The sequence below is a fragment of the Panthera onca genome, chromosome A1, assembly GCF_046562875.1.
Source record: "Panthera onca isolate mPanOnc1 chromosome A1, mPanOnc1 haplotype 2, whole genome shotgun sequence".
NCBI lineage: Eukaryota > Metazoa > Chordata > Mammalia > Carnivora > Felidae > Panthera > Panthera onca.
The window spans coordinates 140,360,820-140,380,072 of record NC_138339.1 but is presented as its reverse complement, the minus strand read 5'-3'; the positions used below and the strand labels follow the sequence as shown (position 1 = coordinate 140,380,072).

Sequence of the window (19,253 nt, the reverse complement as noted above, 5' to 3'; positions counted from 1 at the left end):
CTTGTACTTTGCTGTGATGGGGAACATATGGAGACTCAACTATGGCGGCATGGTCTGCTGCTAGATTGCCCAGAGAATATTTGACACTGAGATTAATGACAAGGCTAAAGTGTCAAGTTCCAAATTGTTTATTTGAAGTGTTCTGGCAACTTCTGTCGGTGAAGATTCTGATGTGTATTGTTTCTGCCGTGCTCTTCGGATTTAATAACAGAAGTGAGGGCAAACACTAATGTGCTTCAAAGAGTATTAAATCCTGTCCATGTATTAGCTCATTTAATTCTTATATTGATCATCTGATGCATGTGTGGTTTGTTTTTTTGTTTGTTTGTTTTTTGTGTGTTTTTTTTTTTGTTTTCTAGGGTTTTTTGTTTTGTTTTGTTTTTGTTTTTGTTTTTAATACCTCCCTCTCAGAGATAAGAAAAGAGAAGCAAATTAGTATCTTCACTGGGCCACATAGTTTAGAGAGTCTGGCCGTGGATGCCTTACTTCTACAACCCATCTCCCGTGTGTCTTAATGTGCAGAATGAAACAGTAGTGTTCCATGGGAAAAATCGACATTCCCTGCCTTAGGCCTTTGTTTTAGTGGCCTTTTCATATAAAAGATTTTGGGCACGGGACACCTGGGTGGCTCAGTCTGTTAAATATCCTACTCTTGATTTCTGCTCAAGTCATGATCTCTGGGTTCCTGAGTTTGAGCCCCACGTTGGGCTCTGCACTGACAGTGCACAGCCTGGTTGGGATTCTCTCTCCCTCTCTCTCTCTGCCCCTCCCCTGCTTGCAATGTCTCTGTTTCCCTCTCAAAATAAATAAATAAACTTAAAAAACGATTTTGGGGGAAAGGAGGGGAAAACAAAAGTGCATAAATTCCATCAGAGGTATTAATATAGATAGCCTAATTTTTGACCCTTTCTTTGCTTTTCTATTTCAGCGTTATAAGTTTATGAATCTCTGATTATTTTTTAAATTAGTAATTTTTACATTCAAATTTTATAATTATAATTCATTATTAACAGAAATGTTTCCTGTAATCCACATGTATATAATAAAAGTGTGGTCAGGGATTCTGGGTGTTTTATTCCCCAGAATTAGAAGGGCTCCTGGCACATAATTGGTGTTCAGTGAGTATTTCATGAATGAGTGAGTATTCATCATAAGCAGACAAGTGATAAAGTTAACTGCCTTGAGCTTATTCCAAAGTATGATTTTGCATTTCCTCTACTATTAAATATTCAAAGTTATTTTGTAGATAAAGCAAATCAAGACTTGAACAGGAAGAAGCTAGATAATGAGAACATTGTGCCCTTTCTCTTTACCAGTACTGACAAAGCACAGGGCTCTGTAGGTAGTTAGTGACAGAATGAGTGAATGATTGGGCAGACTGAATGACATAGCTCATGTCCTTTTGTGGATACCTAGTTTGAACAAGGTACAAGTATAGCAACTTCAGTGTTCGAAGAACCTGCTACTGGAGGTTTAAGGCAGGGACTGAGGACTCCATATTTGGGGAGCAGTGATCTAGCATCTCTGGGTTGGGTGCAACCTTATGGACCATCAACTCTGTATTTAGACCTCACAGGCCATGGGCTCTGTATTCACTACCCTCTGGTACTTAGAGATTTTACAATAGCACTGCCAAACTTAGCCTCTGCTCTAAGTTCATCTGTCGCTCAGATTTAGTGTAGTCTTTTGTTAACAGGCTCTAGGGGATGTTTCTCTGAGGTTGGTTCAGTCCATTAGCCCCTCACACAGCCAGTCTTGGTTTCCTAAGAAAAGGCATCCTTTCAAATATTTGAGGATTGCTCTCTGGTTTCCAGATGCTACTCAACACCACCACACTGCTTGTGGGGTATTTATATTGGTTTCTGGCACTTGACCGAATGCCCCTTCTGTTCCTGATCACTGTCTCTAGAGCTGGTCCTTATTTTTGTACATTAATGACTCATTGGGCAGCAATACTAAAAGAGCATCGATTAATGTGTGCAGAACAAAACCGGTTATGTGTTAGTCTCAGGAAAATTTCCAGTGACTTGCTATATAGCAAGCTTTTGTTAGACCAGGTAGTCAGTGAAAAGTTCCTGGACATTTTATTGATTGATCTCTATACCACCATTCTTATGTTTTCAGCCACATGATGTAGCCGCCTGCATGTGCATTTGCTCCTTGCACACACTTCATATGTGAACTTCTCCTCTTTCTCATCTGTGTGCGCATCTCCATTGCTACAGCCAGTTCCTTCATCCTGACTTATGCTTCCCCCTCCCCCCTACATAATCTCCTGCACCTGTTCAGTTCAGTGTGTTTGGAAAAGTCTAAAGTCAATACGCTATTTTTAAAAGTTCTCTAATTTTTTTAACAGAAGCTCCATAACCTACTCCCACCTCCCCACATGATGAAACAGGGAAACAGTGCAGCAGGCAGACAACAGGATACCAGGAAATGCCCGAGAAGGTCAGCCCCACCCTGACATGATGCTCGCAGGGAATGGGACAACACATACCAGCATTTCTAAGAAACTTGCAAGTCCAGTATATCATTTGTTATTCTAAATGTATACAGAAATGATAATTAACAATTAGATATTTGGATATTCAAGTTATTAAATAATGACCTTGAAAACAGGTAACAATCACAACACTAGTTATCGCCATATAAGTTGTCATATGTCATTTTCACAACATAGAAGTTATGTTTTATGTTTAAATTCCATAGAGGAAAATATCTATAATAATACCATGAAATTAAGCATTGTTTGCTCTGTGGAGCTCCAAAGGTATTTTAAGGAATACTTATACTGTTTATTTAATTGTAGGATTTAACTTTCAAGGTGACAGGATTAATGGGTTCATGTTAGCATACCTATGCTTTTTATGAACAAAACTAGTTTACATTTCCATAACTTCCCTTTATAATATTGACTACAGACAACTAGTCATTTGGGCCATTAAAAAAACAAAAAATCACATACAATGTATGATTATTTAGAACCAATATTGAATTATGCTCATTTTTTCCCCTTAAAAGTTGATTTGTGTTGTTTAGAACTCATTCATAATTCAGGGATAGTCGACCACACCATATGTGACCATAAGAAGGATCATTACCTTTAACAGCTGTGAATCCTTAATGAAGTGAAAACATGTACAGTCAAGGTCAACAATGTTCGTTTGTTGCAAATTTTTATTTTCCCACGATCAAAGGGTAACAATAAATATTTCATTGGTATCAGTACTTTTCTATATATGAAAGAATACGGGCTTATTACTTATTAAGCTGTGATGCTTCTGGAGTAATAATTTTATTTCAGTGTTCCTATCTATACAGGACTCCAGTTATCCTTTGTGTTAAATATGAATACTAAATTTTTCCACACTAGATAAAATCTGAAAGATGCCATGGTCAGTTAACAATTGAATTTGAAGAGAAAATTTATTATATGTAAAACCAAAAGTAAAAGATGTCTGGATAATGTCAAATATTGGGAATATTTTGACCTGTTTTCAAACAGGTCTATTCAGGTCTAATTCAGACCTATATTCAGGTCTAATATTTTTCTATTTTTCTTTAATCAGTTATATCCTTTGGTTGTGTGTTTGGAAATACCCTATTTGAAATGAATTCCTCTGAGTAGTATCAATTTTGTAGTTGAGAGCCTGTTAATTCGCCTGTATAGCAATTTCAATTAAATAATGTAATTAGTAAACATTTTTTTCAGATATGGAGTTGTAATAATCACACGGTTTTTAACAGTTAGGACTCACACCACGAATTGTCTTCATTTTAATATGTCCTACTTGTAAAACAAGAAGGAATGCTAGTTGGGATTTAGCTATACCTATCTTCTAAAATTCCACTTTTCAGATAAATAAAATACAAGTTATTGAGGTCTATGTAAATATAAAAACACACCCAATGGAAAGTAAAGGTAAGTTTTTGACTAAATCAGGAGAAAGAGATTAGAAAACCTGTCTATATTTATATTGATAGGCAATACTCATGGAGAGATATTTAGAATTGCTTTTTATTTTACTTTTCTTTTTAATAAATAACGTGATTTCACCATAAAACTAAATGACACAACCAAGATCAAATCACATGGTGAAGATAAGGCTAGAAATGAAGATTTCTTAAATTCATATTCTAGCTCTTATATTAACTGATGATTAATATTTTGCAAGTCACTTATTCAATATGAGTTCCTAAGACCTTCAGCTGACCTATTGAGCCAGAGAATTCAGGGCCTCATTTCCATGTATTCTGTTTGATATGACTTTTACAGAAAAAGCAGAGCACTGCAGGCTTAGCATTTTCCATCAGAATGAAGTCTTGGTAATCTCCAACCAGACAGTGTATCTGCTCTCCAGTGAAGTATTTTGTACCTTTAAGATTTCTGTTGTACTTAACAGACAGTGATAGAACCTCTCCAACTCATTTATAATTTTTCTAGGAAAAACATTCAGGTCTAATATTTAACTCTTTTAGCTGAGGATAGTTCATTGAAAACAGAGAATTCACTGTTGAAATAATTACAAAGTTGACTAGTAGAAATAGTGATATAGAATTTACGGTAACTTTTCATAATGCTTATAAGAACTATAAATTTTACTTTATTTTACTTTAATGTTTTTATTTTATTTTTGAGAGAGAGAGAGAGAGAATGGAGTAAGGGCAGAGAGAGAGGGGGATAGAGGATCTGAAGCAGACTCTTTGCTGACAGCAGAGAGCCCAATGTGGGGCTAGAACTCATGAACCATGAGATCATGACCTGAGCCAAAGTCAGATGCTTAACTGACTGAGCCATCCAGGCACCCCAGGACTCTAAATTTTAAAATACTTCTTCAGAAGTATTTGCCACACTGAACAAAAGAGAAAATCCAACATTTAATGATGCTATTGAGTTCAACCACATTGCTAGTTCCTAAGGCTAAGAAAAAAATAAATCTAATGTCAATTGAATAGCAGTTGTCACTCAAAATGGTTTATTATACCAGCACACTGATGAAAATTACATATCCAAATTAAAGAAAGTTGGGACAGTTTGGAAGACTGATAAATCTCAGCAATAGGAAAATTGAAAATTTCTCTTAAGTGTGTTAATTTAAATATAATAAAGCAGTCCTTTGATAGCTTTATCATTTTTGTCAAACTAAAAAAGAACAGTTTGAACTAATTTAGTAGATTACTTAATTCACGCATTCACTCAACACTTGGTGAAAATGTGCTTTGTACTGGGCACTTTGTTAGAAGTGAGAGATGTGAAGATTACCAAAACATGGTTTTGCCCTTGATAGGTTCAGAGTATGGCAATGTGTGTGTGTGTGTGTGTGTGTGTGTGTGTGTGTGTGTGTGTGTATATACATATACATATATACATGTATATACGTATATATGTATATACATGTATATACGTATATATGTATATGCACATATCTACATATATATACATATATGTATGTATGTATGTATATGTATATACATGTGTGTGTGTGTGTGTATATATATATATATATATATATATATATATTTGTATAAAAGCAATGTAAGTGAAGGGAGTTGGAAGTAAATCAGAGAGAAGATAAGAAGTAATAATTCGAGTACAGGAAATAAGGATGAATAGTGATGGTAGAGAGGAACTAAAACAAGTGTGGCTCAAAACATAACATAAGTATTGTTCAGTAGTCCTCAGAATTTTTAAACATGGGATGTGCAACGAACTTGCCAGCCACGGTGGAGTCTCCTTTTTCAGTTAGTGAAGTGAAAAGATGAATATGAGGACTGTGTAGCAGAACTTTTGCAGTATTGTGCAGTTCCATAACAAAACAGTGAATGAAATTGATCTTAAATTTATTCATCCATGCGAATGACCTTGAACATGGTAAGAGCGAAACCTTGTAGAGCATAATGGCAGCAACGTCTGCAGGTGCAATGATGAAGCAGCTCCGTGGCCATGTTGCGTTTCTTCACACTTGTGTGCAGTGATTGATAACCTGCAGGAAAGTGTGCTTCTGAGATGGGCTTGTTTGATTTTATTGTTAAATCAAAACACCGTGGAAGTTATTCTGGACAAGTATTGTGTACATTCAACCTTAGGCGGCACACAAGTACTTCTAATGATGTCGGTCAGTGAACTTGCTATAAACGCAAAGCTGTAGGTGAAATAAAGCCAGAATGCTCTCCTCTTTGGTTATTGTTGTGGTACCTGCCAAGGTTCTGGGTGCTGAACTGGTCAATTCATGTTTCCCCTCTGACTGGCCACCCCTCCGTAGTGCTGTTGGCTGAATCCTTCTGGCTTCCTCCACCACTGGATGTTGCTGGGCCCACATATTCAATCTGAGAGCTCTCTTCCTTCCTCCCCTCCATGCTAACCTCATCTAGTCCTTCAAAGCTCCATCAGCAGCTGTATGTGAGTAACTCCCAGATTCACAGCCCTGACCCTCACCTCTCCCCAGAGCCCACGCATCATCTCTGTTGGACGTTTGATTGGTGTTGCAAAATAAACATGTCAAAAGCAGAACTTAAGAATCAATGCCTAGATCTGCCACTCTTCTTTCTCTTTCTTCAGTTTCCTCACTGTCAGTAAATCACTCCATAATCGCACCAGCTGCCAGGGCCCAAAGTCTTGGGATCGTTCTTGCTTCCTCCTTTGGACTCACCGTGCGTGTCTTATCCACTAGGAAGTTTTGTCAAATCTGACTGAAGAACATATCCTGACTCCTGTTTACCATCTTCATTCCCCTCATCCTTTAATTAGACCATCCTTACATGAATTCCTAAGCAGACCTTGCTTCCTCCCTTGCCATCCTACAATCCATTTTCCTCAGAGCACGCAAAGTAGGGGTTGAAGCAGAAAAGAATGACAGGGTGCCTGAGCGGCTCAGTCGGTTAAGCATCCATCTTTGGCTCAGGTCATGATTTCACGGCTCGTGAGTTCGAGACCCGCGTAGGGCTCTGTGCAGACAGCTCGGAGCCTGGAGCCTGCTTTGGATTCTGTGTCTCCCTCTCTCTCTGCCCCTCCCCTGCTCTCTCTGTCTCTCTCAAAAATAAACATTAAAAAAAGAGAGAGAGAGAAGGAGTGTCAGCCCATTTTGAAAACTGTGGCCTCCTATTGTCACCAGGGCTCCTTCAGTTTCCTTACCGTGTTTGTGTACCTTGTGGTCAGTCTGCTGTGGCCCCATTGACCCTAGAACTCACCTATCAGTCAGATGCCTCTACCTTCTTCTCTACCAACGCAAACTATTCTTTGGGTTCTTTGGGCTTCCCAGACTCATTCGTGCTTCCAGGCCTTTGCTACTAGTATGCACATGACTGGCCCCTTCCACTCTTTTAGCCCCCAGTGGCTATGGTACCTCTTTCAGACCATCAGCCTGAGCTGTCACTGTCCATATGTGTCTCTGTCACTCCCTATAACACACTCAGCCACTTGGCACACAGTTGTCTCTCTGTAGCTTTTCTCTCTGTAGTTACCAACCACTCTGTGATTTCTCATTTATGCATTTTTTTTTTTTTTTAATTTCTTCACCGTCTCCTCCCTGCCAAATGGAAGTTCCTTCAGGGTACGGACCTTATCATTTCTTTTCACTACAGAATCCTCAACATCTAGGAAAGTAATGGCTCAAGAAGTATGTATGGAGTGAAAGAAAAAGATTCTTTCTACAGATAGGTTTTTTGTCCCCCCCCCCCCCCCCCATTTTCAGATGCTCTAAAGAGGTCACCAGGGAATGAAGACGCTACGGAGAGCTGCAGAAGTGCCTTACTCATTACTTGTATATTGTCTTCTGAGAACAAAACATGAAAAGTGTGCATTTTTTAGAAGTTGGCATTCCATATTTTAGTAACTTTTTCCGGTCTTTAAATCAAGTGCTTTTTGCATGACTTTCTTTTTGCTTCTTAAAAGTCTATATGTCAAAATGGAATTTGATTTGCAGAAACTTAATGTTAGCACTTTGAAAAGTATGCAGTAGGGAGAAAATGATAAAAAAATTCACACTATTCACTCACAAACACAACATAGTTTGTATTTTGGAATTAGGGATTAATGTATGAATAATCCTTCCAAAGAAAAATGAAAAGTAATATGAAATAATTCTTTGACTGCAGATACATTTTTTTTTATTTTCAGCTCTGTGTAGAATATACCACCATTTGAAAATATGCTGTCACTGCAGTTATTTTTGGATAGGGAAGAAGAAAATAAAAATGTTCCAATCATCGGGCTCCTTCGTAAAGCGAAAGGAGACACACACAAATGGAAAGGTTTTATGGTAACAAAGGTATCCAGACTTGACATAAATTATGGTGAATAAACCCTATTATTTTTCCTAGATTTTCCTGGGTAGTTCTGCATAACAATTACCTATTCCCGAGTTTATTCCTATGACTTGGGATTCTGCATGTGTAAGTGATAGGATTGCCTAGGACACAGTGGAAGGCAGTTCGCTTTAATTACTGGAAGATGAATTCTGGGTTTAAAATGCATGTATCTAAAGTCCAGCTTTGCCTCTTTCTAAGTGCATGCCTTGAGCATATTACTCAGTTTCTTCTCTATGAAACAAGAATCAATAAATAAATGCTTGCCTTTTATGGTTGTTTTGAACATTAAATGAGGTAATCCACGTAGAACATTCAGTGTCTGGAGCACGATAAGCCTCTAATGATGTTAGCGAATATTACTCTCTTTATTTTCATGTTGACAGTTAACTCATGTTGCCATATATTATTAACTGTCATCTGTCTCATGCAGGCTTCAAAGATTGCATTCGATTAACTTTTCATTATGGGGCGCCTGAGTGGCTCAGTCTGTTAAGCGTCCGACTCTTGATGTCGACTCAGGTCATGATCTCATGGTTTGTGGGTTCAAGCCTCACATCAGGCTTTGCGCTGACAGTGCAGAGCCTGCTTCGGATTCTCTCTCTCTCTCTCTCCCTCTCTCCCTCTCTCCCTCTCCTTTCTGCCCCTCCCCTGTGCTTTCTCTCTCTCTCTTTCTCTCAAAAATAAATAAATAAGCCTAAAAAATGAAGAAGAAATAATTGCATCGATCTGTTATAGACTGGTTAGCCACCTAGGGCATTGTTTTCCAATATAGATCAATAGGTGTTTCATAGGAGAAATGCAAACTGCATTATCTTAACATTTTGGGAAATGCTGCACTAAACAAATTTAGTCAGGTTTCTACATATCAAGACTTTTCAGAGCCTTTATCATGTTAATGAATGTAGGGCTGCATTTCGTTTTTCTGTAGGTTTTAAATTTTACACATATGTACTTAATGCTTATGTAGTTAAAAAGTCAAAAGTGTTAATATGCACCATGATCTTCCAGGGAGGGCATAAATTGTGCAACATTTTTCAAAATTGGGAATGTTTTTCCTCAGAGGGTCTATTGCTGTCTCAATTCACAGATAGTGAAAAAGTGATTGGTAAGAGGGAGAATGTTCTTATGGTCAGGATTGGGATCCTTTCTGGCATGTGAAGAATCACATCTTTGAACTTGCAAAGCTTGACTTTTTCAGTATTACATTTATACAGAATGGATAACAGAATTTAAGATGAAACTGAAAGTAGGGTATAATTTAGACCTTTCTTATTTCACTCATCTTTGAAAGAAGCCTTTTCCTGTGGCTTAAAGTAAATCAGATAGTATGATGAAAGGAAATTGGTCTGTGTGCAGAACAAACTGATGATGCTTCTACTTGTCTTTTCTGGGAATATGTCTTGCTTCAGTCACATCTGTCTGTCTCCCAGTAAAATAGATAGCAAAGTAGAATGGTGTGAACTCCACCCTGGAGCTCTGTTTTCTGGTCTGTTACTGGCTTGCAGTGTGACACTGGTCAAATCACTCTACCTCTCTGTGCCTTACTGATCTCATCTGAAATTGGAGGTAATAAATAGATATGCTTTATAGGGTTGTGATGAAGATTAAATTACTATGTTTGAAGGATTAAGAATTATTCCCAGCCCATAGTATGCACTCTATATTTGTTAAACTAATTAAGCTGAGAAAGGTATGTCATTGCCTTTTCTGTTTATTGTCATTCATTCTCTTCTGTGGCGTGTCTAGTGTCCTATTCAACAGGACTGACGTGTTAGCAGGAAGCATGTTCAGGGTAGAAATCTAGTTCTGCTACGTTGTCTCTGCGTCCAGGATGTTCTGGGTTGGTTTTTGGTGTTGTAGTTTTGTTTTGTTTTGTTGTTGTTTTGGGGTTTTTTTTTGAGTATAGTTGACACACAATGTCACATTAGTTTCAGGTGTACAACGTAGTGATTTGACAGGGTTCTGTTTTCTGCTGTATACACCACAAGTGTAGTTACCATCTGTCCTGTTACACTGCAATCCCAATATCATTAGCAGTATTCCTTATGCTGTGCCTTTTTTCCCCCTGTTTCATCCTGCACCCAGAAGCCTGTATCTCCCTCTCTCTTACCCATTTTGCACATCCCGCAACCCTCCCCCCACTGGCACCCATGAGTTTGTTCTCTATATTTCTAGGTCTGATTCTGCTTTTCGTTTGTTTGCTTATTCATTTGTTTTGTTCGTTTGTTTTAATTCCACTTATGAGCTGAATCCTATGGTTTTTGTGTTTCTCAGTCTGAATTATTTCACTTAGCATAATACGCTCTAGGTCCATCCGTGTTGTTGCACATGCACAATCTCATCCCTTTAATGAGTGTGGAATATGGAACATCTATAGAATATCCCCCCCCCACACACACACATATATATATGTTTATGTTTCATTTTCCTCATCCATTCATCTGTTGAAAGATACTTAGGTTGTTTCCAAATCTTAGCTGTTGTAAATAATGCTGCAATAAACATAGCAATACATGTATCTTTTCAAAACAGTGTTTTCGTTTTCTTTGGGTAAACACCCAGTGGTGCAATTACTGGATCTTATGGTAGTTCCGTTTTTAATTTTCTGAGAAGCCTCCATACCGTTTTCTACAGTGGCCGCACCAGTTTGCATTCCCACCAGCACTGCACGAGGGACTGTTTTCCTCCACATCCTTGCGAGCCTTTGTTATTTCTTGTCATTGTGATTTTAGCCATTCCAACTGGTGTTTGATGATATCTCACTGTGGTTTTGATTTGCATTTCCCTGATGATTAGTAGTGTTGAACGTCTTCTCATGTGTCTGTTGGCCATCTGTATTTCTTTTTTGAAAAATTATCTCTTCAGGTCTTCTGCCCATTTTTTAATCAGATTTTTTTTTTTTTTTGGTGTTCTGTTGTATTCTTCATATATTTTGGATATTCACCCCTTATCAGATATATCAGTTGCAAATACCTCCAGTAGATTGTCCTTTTGTTTTATTGATCATTTCCTTTGCTGTGCAAAAGCTTTTTTATTTTGATGTAATCCCAATAGTTTATTTGCCTAGTGGTTACTAGAGATTCTTCCCCAGGCCATCACTGTGGGGGTGGCCAGACAGGAAAATAGTTATTTGGCTGCTCTCTGTATGAAAACATACGGTGTTCATGCTTGATAGTGTATTCTATTAAGCAAAGGCGATAGTTGCGTCTCTTAGTGTGAAAATAGATTGAGAAATCTTCTAAACATCTTATTTACTAGCAGTACTAACCTCTTAAAAATTATTTCCATGATGATTTGGTGCACAGCAGTAATGATAATAGTTAATATCTAGTGAGCACTGCGCAAAGCCTGTTCATCATCTAACCTTCACTATAAGCTTATATATAAAAGAGACATCGTCAGGGACGCCTGGGTGGTTCAGCTGGTTAAGCGTCTGACTCTTGATTTTAGCTCAGGTCACAATCTCTTGGTTTGTGAGTTTGAGCCTCACATCAGGCTCTGCCAATTGTGCAGAGCCTGCTTGGGATTCTCTCTCTCCCTCTCTCTCTCAGCCCCTCCCCTCCTCGTGTTCTCTCTCTCTCTCTCTCTCTCTCTCAAAATAAGTAAATAAACTTAAACAAAGAAATAAAAAAAATAAAAGAGGCATTGTCATTATCCCCATTCTGTAGTCAAGAAAATCAAAGACACTAATGACTTGTCTAACATAGAATTAATACAACGTTAAACTGGTTTACAAACCTAAGAAGTCCACCTCCAGACTCTGTACTCCTAACCACTTTACACTCCTGTTTCTCTTCACCTCAAAACTTTAAAACACTCACAGAGCACTTAGAAAGTCTAAATCAATGGTTTATATATCTCAACACTAACTTCCCCAAGGCTGAGTAAACACTATGGGTATTTGGAACCGTGCATGTGAGCATGGGCATATGATGAGTATAATTCAGTACATACCATGGACTATGATATCCATAGAAGTATTATTAATAATAGCCCAAAACTGGAAACAATCCAAATATCTATCATATGAAGTATGATAGATAAATATAGATATTAAATATCCATGCAAGAGACTGTTATTCAGCAATAAAAAGTAACCAACTCCTGATACATGCTACAACAATCAAGAACCTCAAAAACATTCTGCGAAGTGAAAGAAGCCAGATATAAAAGACCACATAGTATAGGTTTCGGTTTATATGAAATATCCATAAAAAAACAGTCTCTAGAGTTGGAAAGTAGAGTACTGGTGGCCTGGGACTAGGGGTTGACTGCACATAACCTTGAGATGTCTTTTTAAGGGGTGATGCAAATCTGAAAGCTAGATTACATCAAAAGTTGCACACATCTGTCAATTTACTGAAAATGATTTACCAGAAAAGAATTGTACACTGAAGTGGGTGAATTTATCATTCATGTTCTTCTGTGATGTGTCTAATGTCCTACTCAAGAGGACTGACGTGTTAGCAGCAATAGTGTTGATGGTAGTAATCTAGTTCTGCTACTTTGTCTCTGCATCCAGGATGTTCTGGGTTGATTTTTGTTGTTGTTTTGTTTTGTTTTGTTTCGTTGGTGTTTGTTTGTTTGAGTATAGTTGACACACAATGTCACATCAGTTTCAGGTGTACAATGTAGTGATTTGACAGGGTTCTGTTTTCTGCTGTATACACCACAAGTGTAGTTACCATCTATCCTGTTACACTGCTCTTCCAATATCATTAACCGTATTCTGTCAATTTACTGAAAATCATTTACCAGAAAAGAATTGTACACTTAAGTGGGTGAATTTTGTCACATGCAAATTATTCCTCAATAAAGATGTTAAAAAAAAAAAGATAAACAAACCTAATGATAGCCCAGAGATTGAGTATTTTGGTCCGTAGTAAGTGATAAAGATAAGGCAGACTGAAAATCAAGTTCAACAGTTGATAATACATTGTAATTTTTGTATTCATCTGGCCTCTCTCCATAATTTGTAGAGTAAAAGCTAAAAAAGTCATTTTTTTACAGTTAGCATCAAAATAAGTTGGCAATGAAATAGGAAGTTTTATTTATTTAGAATTCAGTCATACATAATTTCCCTTTGATGTGATAATCTGAGTATCTGACTTTGGAAATAAATTAGGTTTCTGTACCTCATTTAAAGCTCATCACTTGAAATAAAAATGTTTAAATGGAAGTTGCATTATGGTATTAAATTTATGTCTGGAGGAATTTCTGCAAAGTGTAGAAGAAACTCTCTATTTTAGCCTGGATGGCTAATTAATATACTTCTTCAGTCAGTGGCCCAATTTCATTATAGTCTGTCCTTTTATTTTCACTCATTTCTACTTTGTGAGATATGCAGGGTGTTCATTTATCATTTCCCCTATTGTGCACATTAGGCAACAGAGGCATATAGGGATTTAACTTGGCCTCGTACTCAGTGGCCCTGAATACTAGTCGCATATAATCCATATATGATCCCAATACTGTGAACTCATTGTTTCAAATAGCAGATACTTAATAAGTGCCATTTGATGAATTTGGTAGAGCCATGTAGATATCATAACTAGGTTATTTTTTTTTAAAGTTTCCTTAATTTATTTAAGTACACCCAGCGTGGGGCTCAAACTCACAACCCTGAGATCAACAGTCACATGCTGGGATGCAGGGCTCAGTCGATTAAGCATCCAACTTCAGCTCAGGCCATGGTCTCATGGTTCATGAGTTTGAGCCCCGCGTCGGGCTCTGAGCTGACAGCTCGGAGCCGGGACCCTGCTTTGGCTTCTGTGTCTCCCTCTTTCTCGCTCTTCCCTCCCCCTCTCAAAAATAAATAAAACGTTAAAAAAATGTAAAAAAAAAAAAAGTCACATGCTTTTCCTACTGAGTCAGCCAGATGCCCCTTATAGCTAGGTTCTTAAGCAAGTTCATGACTGTCATCTTAAAGGATTCTCTGAACATCTTGTAGTAAGTTGGAACTGCAAGCAGAAAGGATTTAAAATATGACTCAGTACCGTTGCATTACAATAGTCTTTGTTGTGCATTATCAGGCATCTTACATGGGCAGATGGAGAAAAGTATGATCCCACACAAACTCTGCCCATTTAAAAATAATTTTTCTGAGTGCCTCATTTCTCATTCCTGGGCTTCAGGCTTTGTGAAAAAAAATTAGGGAGGTACTATAGATTATTTAACTATTGTACTGGCTCTCCATGCATCAAAACAAAAGAAGAGCGACAGACTACTGGTTTTACAAGTTATTCTTCCCCCAGAAGCATCTTGAATGGCATATTCCCTGACGCTTAAAAGCCTCTGATCTCAGTCTATTTCTTATGAACTCAAGAATTTACTGTTAGAGACAGATTTGTCAAAAGCTCACACATCATTCTCCCCCTCCTTAGGCCCTTTCTTAAAGAAATAAAAGAACCCTTAGTGTGTTTTCTTGTTTTGTTTTAAACAATATCTCTTGACCTGTTCTTAGTTACAATTACATTTCTTAATTGCATTCTCTTTCTGTTGTCTTTATCCCGCTGAGTGCATTTCTTCTAGCAGCAACGTGGATCCTATAACCATTTCTTCAATTGTTCTGTTATCTCGTGAATTTATACTCCTTACATGCGAAGGTGGATTGTTCCCTGGAAGGCTGAACGTCAAGCCTGGATGCTTTGTTTGGTATTTGTGGCCCTCCTGTTTTCACTTGATGGTTTTTGTATTCAGAAACTCAGGTGCTAACAGCAAGGGAACAAAGATGGGTATCTTTTTCAGAGAGCAGTAAGCATGGGAGCTATGTAAACGTTTTTCTGGTTACACTTACTTTGTTTTTAAGACACTTGTCTTTTAGATATAAGTGAGTCTGAGTGGGGTGGCCATAACCTAAAGCACATGTATTGGCAAGTTTGCAGACATTTGTTCGAGCTCTCTGAGCACATGTTGAATAATAGATTCTGTTTTTGTTTATATGTTTTTGGCAGCGCCCAGCACTGTGCTTTCTAAAGTTTAGGAAACATGTAAGTTTATGGGAACTCTTTGCCTCTACTAAGGCTGTAAAGGGGAGAAGATACAAAACGTAGGACAGAGAGGATGAAGCAGATTTTTGTTTCTTTTTTGTTGTAGGAAATTGTAGCTATGTCTTTCCCATGCAAAATTCAGCATCTTAAAGGTGGGAGTCTCTGTTTTTCCTTGTGGAATCCCCTTACCTTGTTTGAAACACACACATTTTTCTACTTTTTAGAGACTACAACTGAAGTTGTTAACACGCCTGCTTGATTTCTCCCAGTGCATGTTTCTAAAATGCAGGTTTTACATGCATACACAGTATTCCTAGATGTCTCTTGACCAATAAAAGGATCTTAGCATGTTTTAACTCTGTTCAATACCTAACTGTCCAATATTTTAGACTCGTCTTGGCTTATATGCCTTACAGTAGTCATTTCTATACTGTTTTATGCTAACGACGCTTATTTAGATTAACTGATAACATGTTCCATTTTTTGCTCACCATTACTTCCCACTCCTTTCTGCCTACATTTCCATATTCCCAAAGTACATCCTTGAGTTTTTTAGGTAAGAACAGCTAGTAGAAGCCTCTCTTTGTTTTTGCTTTGAAAAATATGTATTTGATTCTCCATTTTCGATTTACTGGGCAGAGGATTCTAAGCAAACAGTTATTTCCTCTCAGCCTTTTAATAATATCATCCCATGATCTTCTGGTGTCTGCTGTAGCACTGAGTCCTCTAAATTCAGCTGTTGGCATAAGTATTATTATTTAGCAGCTCATGTGCTCTTCATCCTGCTTGCTTTCAGGAGCTTCTCTCTTCTTTGGTCATTAGCTGTTCCATTATGACGGCCCCCAGCTGTGGATTTTTCCTTGTTAATCACACTCACCTCGCCTTTTATCCGAGGACTCCTGTTTTTCGTCAATTCTGGGAAATTCTCGGCCGTTCTTTTTTTAAAATATTAACATATTCCCATTGTCCTTACTTTCATTCTCTCACCCCTCCCTCCTCCCTCCCTCTCTCTCTGTCTCAGAACTTATGTTTGATTTTTGTTGTTGTTGTTGTTGTTGTTTTTAAGTTTATTTATTTATTTATTTTGAGAGGGTGTGTGCATGTGAGTGGAGGGGCAGAAAGAGAGAATCTCAAGCAGACTCTGCACTGTCAGCACAGAGCCAGATGTGGGGCTCCCTCTCACGAACTCTGTGATCATGACTGATGAGGGAGCATAAGGTAAGCTGACACTCACAAACACACCACCACCCCCCCCCACCCCCAGCCAGGTGGGATATGTGTGACATTCCTCAGGCACTCCTGGCTGCCCAAGAACACAGGAAAGGGGAAAACAAATGGTTAACTGATAAGAAATCACAGTCATGCAGGACATGAGTCTCCATCAGTTTACAAACGTCTTAGTAAGTTACAAGAAAAAGGCAATCTTATCAACCTAATCTCCAGAAACCTACTGACTTAGTTTCCTGGAGCCCCAACATCATCCTTCCCTCCATTGTAATGTGGGAACAAAGGCAAGAAGGAAATGGCAGGTAAAATTAAATTCCTTTATAAGCTGCAGCCCATTGACAAATACTGGAGGCAAATACAGAGTAGAACATTTCTCCAGGAACCCCCTACTGTCCTCACTATAGGAAAAATAACCTTAGCTTGACAATAGCAAGGCCTCCTATCTTGTGAGTCCTCTTTAGCATATCAAAGTCCTTCTGGAGGCCTCCTTTTGTCTTTACCTCCCCCAACTCCATATAATATCATCAGTCACTCTTCACAACCCCAGTGCAGCTCCTGCTCATGGGTCCTGTCCCCCTGCTTTAATAAAATCACCTTTTTGCACCAAAGACATCTCAAGAATTCTTTCTCAGCATCAGCTCCGGACCCCCACTACTCCAAAAACCATCAGTGACCTGACTTGGAATTAAAAGTTGGACACTTAACTGCCTGAGCCACTCAGGTGCTCCCTCAGAACTTCTGTTAACTGTTGTTCCTTCTTATTGTATCATCTACATCACCTAGCCACTTGCTAGTATTTTCAAAATCTTTCTATTACTCCATTCTGTTTCCTTGTCTGTTTTCTAGTTTACTGGTTTTCTCTTCAACTGTGTCTAATTTGAATTTAGCTTGCTTATGTTTAGTTACATGTATATGCAGTATCTTATTCAGTGTTTATTTTTTAATTTATGTCTTTCGTCACTTTAAACCTACTTATTTTACAGTTTATCTTTTTTTTTATTATTATTATTTTTAAGCTCTTGGGTTTCTATTCCTGTTGTGTGTTTTCTGTGCTGACACTCAGTCATAGTGGGTTGCTTTCTTATACATTTTGCCATTGCTTATTATAAGCTTATCTAAATCTTCAAAATATTGTAAGAGTGACCTGCCTCTACTTCTTCCAGATGCTTCTGTGCTATTACTAGCCTGCCGCTAGATACGTTTTCATAATTTCCTGGCTTGGGACTGCCACAGTGTGCAGATTCTGACATTTGAATCCCAAATCAGGTAAAGATTTTTAAAAGTTACCAAAAACAAACAAACAAACAGAACACCATTTTCCTTGAACCCACAGTGAACAATGTCCTTAATGCTCTATGTTAAGTGGATATATTTATTTGTTTTCTTGGTTGACCCTTCACAGAGGGTGGAGCTCTTCTAGAGCTCTTTTCTGTTACAGGTATTGCTACCTTATTGTCTGTGGTCCACGCTGAATGTCAAACCTCAAGCTCCTTGATCACCTAGACCGGCAGTCACCTTCCTCTTCACAAGTTTTGTCTCTGTACTAGCTCGTTGGCTTCCATGTCTGTTCCTGGAACCTAGATGGCCCCTTTCCTTTTTGAGCAAATCTAAATAGGCATTTTAGAGAAATTTCAGGCTCTCTGGTCTGTCTAATCCAGTCTGTTGTGGGACACAGAAGTTTCCAAAATTTCTTAGTGGTGTATCTGTTCTCTCTAAAAGTTGACAACTCGCCCATAAATAAACAGATTTTTTAATGTTTGGACTCAACTCTAATCATAAGGAAACAAATGATGATAGGATAAGCTAATAGTGAAGATTTATTTAAAACCTAAAACTTAAGAGGGAATCCAAAGAACTTAAAATAGACATGACCTCCTCTTTGTACATCACCAAAGTAAAATAAGAGCTGATATTTTAACGTTCATGATTCTAGGGCAGATTAAGAGCCCTAATTTTATATGCACATGCATAATAGGAACCTGGAACCCTCCTTTTCTGCTGAGCCTGGAAAGAAATAGATTGGAAGGAAAATAATTTACCATTTGAGTATTACTCTTTCTTGATTTTTTTTTCCATTAGATGGATCTCTTTCCTCTGTCTTTATTTTTCCTATTTTTTGCTGCTTGCAGCTCATTCTCTCCCACACACTTTAAAAAAAGATCTCTCTTGAAAGGAACCCTGATTTAGCAGTTTTGTTGTTGGTTTGCTTTGAAACTCATGCAAAGTAACACATAAAGGCAAAGAAATATTAAGGTACCATAATATTACTATGTCATCCTCCTTGTTAGAAACCTGAGCCAGATTCATTCATTCCTTGTGATCTCCTCCTCCAGTGTTGGCAGGCATCATAGCCACCTTTTTTAAAATGTAGAAGTGACTTCACACATAGCTTATTTCCCCAAGGTCATTCATGGAGGCATTAGTAATTATGATATTTTTAAGCAGAAATAGATCCAAAAGCTCTCTAAACAATGTATTTGACCCAGTATTTTTAGGATAATTTATGACAGGTAGAGGCTAGAAGAACTTCGATAATGGTAATCAATAAGGTAATAAGGCTGTGAACCAGGCACTGTTTCAAGGCTTTCCATTTATTTATTCATTGAATTCTAACAGTCCATGAAATTCTTTTCTGATCCTGTTTAAAGGCCAGGCTTTCTGAGAAGTGAAGCCCCTCTTTAAAGTTATGTAGCCAGGATTTAGTGAAGCTAGGATTTACAATCAGGTCAT

At 37.9% G+C, this 19,253-nt stretch overlaps 1 protein-coding gene across 2 annotated transcripts in view; it reads left to right on the top strand.

Annotated features, from left to right (window-relative positions):
• PRR16 (proline rich 16) overlaps positions 1-19,253 on the top strand; it is a 199,005-nt gene that overhangs the window by 131,036 nt on the left and 48,716 nt on the right. The window contains exon 2 of one of the 2 annotated variants that reach the window (XM_060636298.3): positions 2,357-2,448. The exons of the other annotated variant lie outside the window; for it this stretch is intronic. Within the exon in view, the coding sequence (XP_060492281.1) occupies positions 2,437-2,448 (12 nt within the window). The 5' untranslated portion in view covers positions 2,357-2,436. The remainder of the gene's footprint in view (positions 1-2,356; positions 2,449-19,253) is intronic. 2 annotated transcript variants of the gene reach the window in all.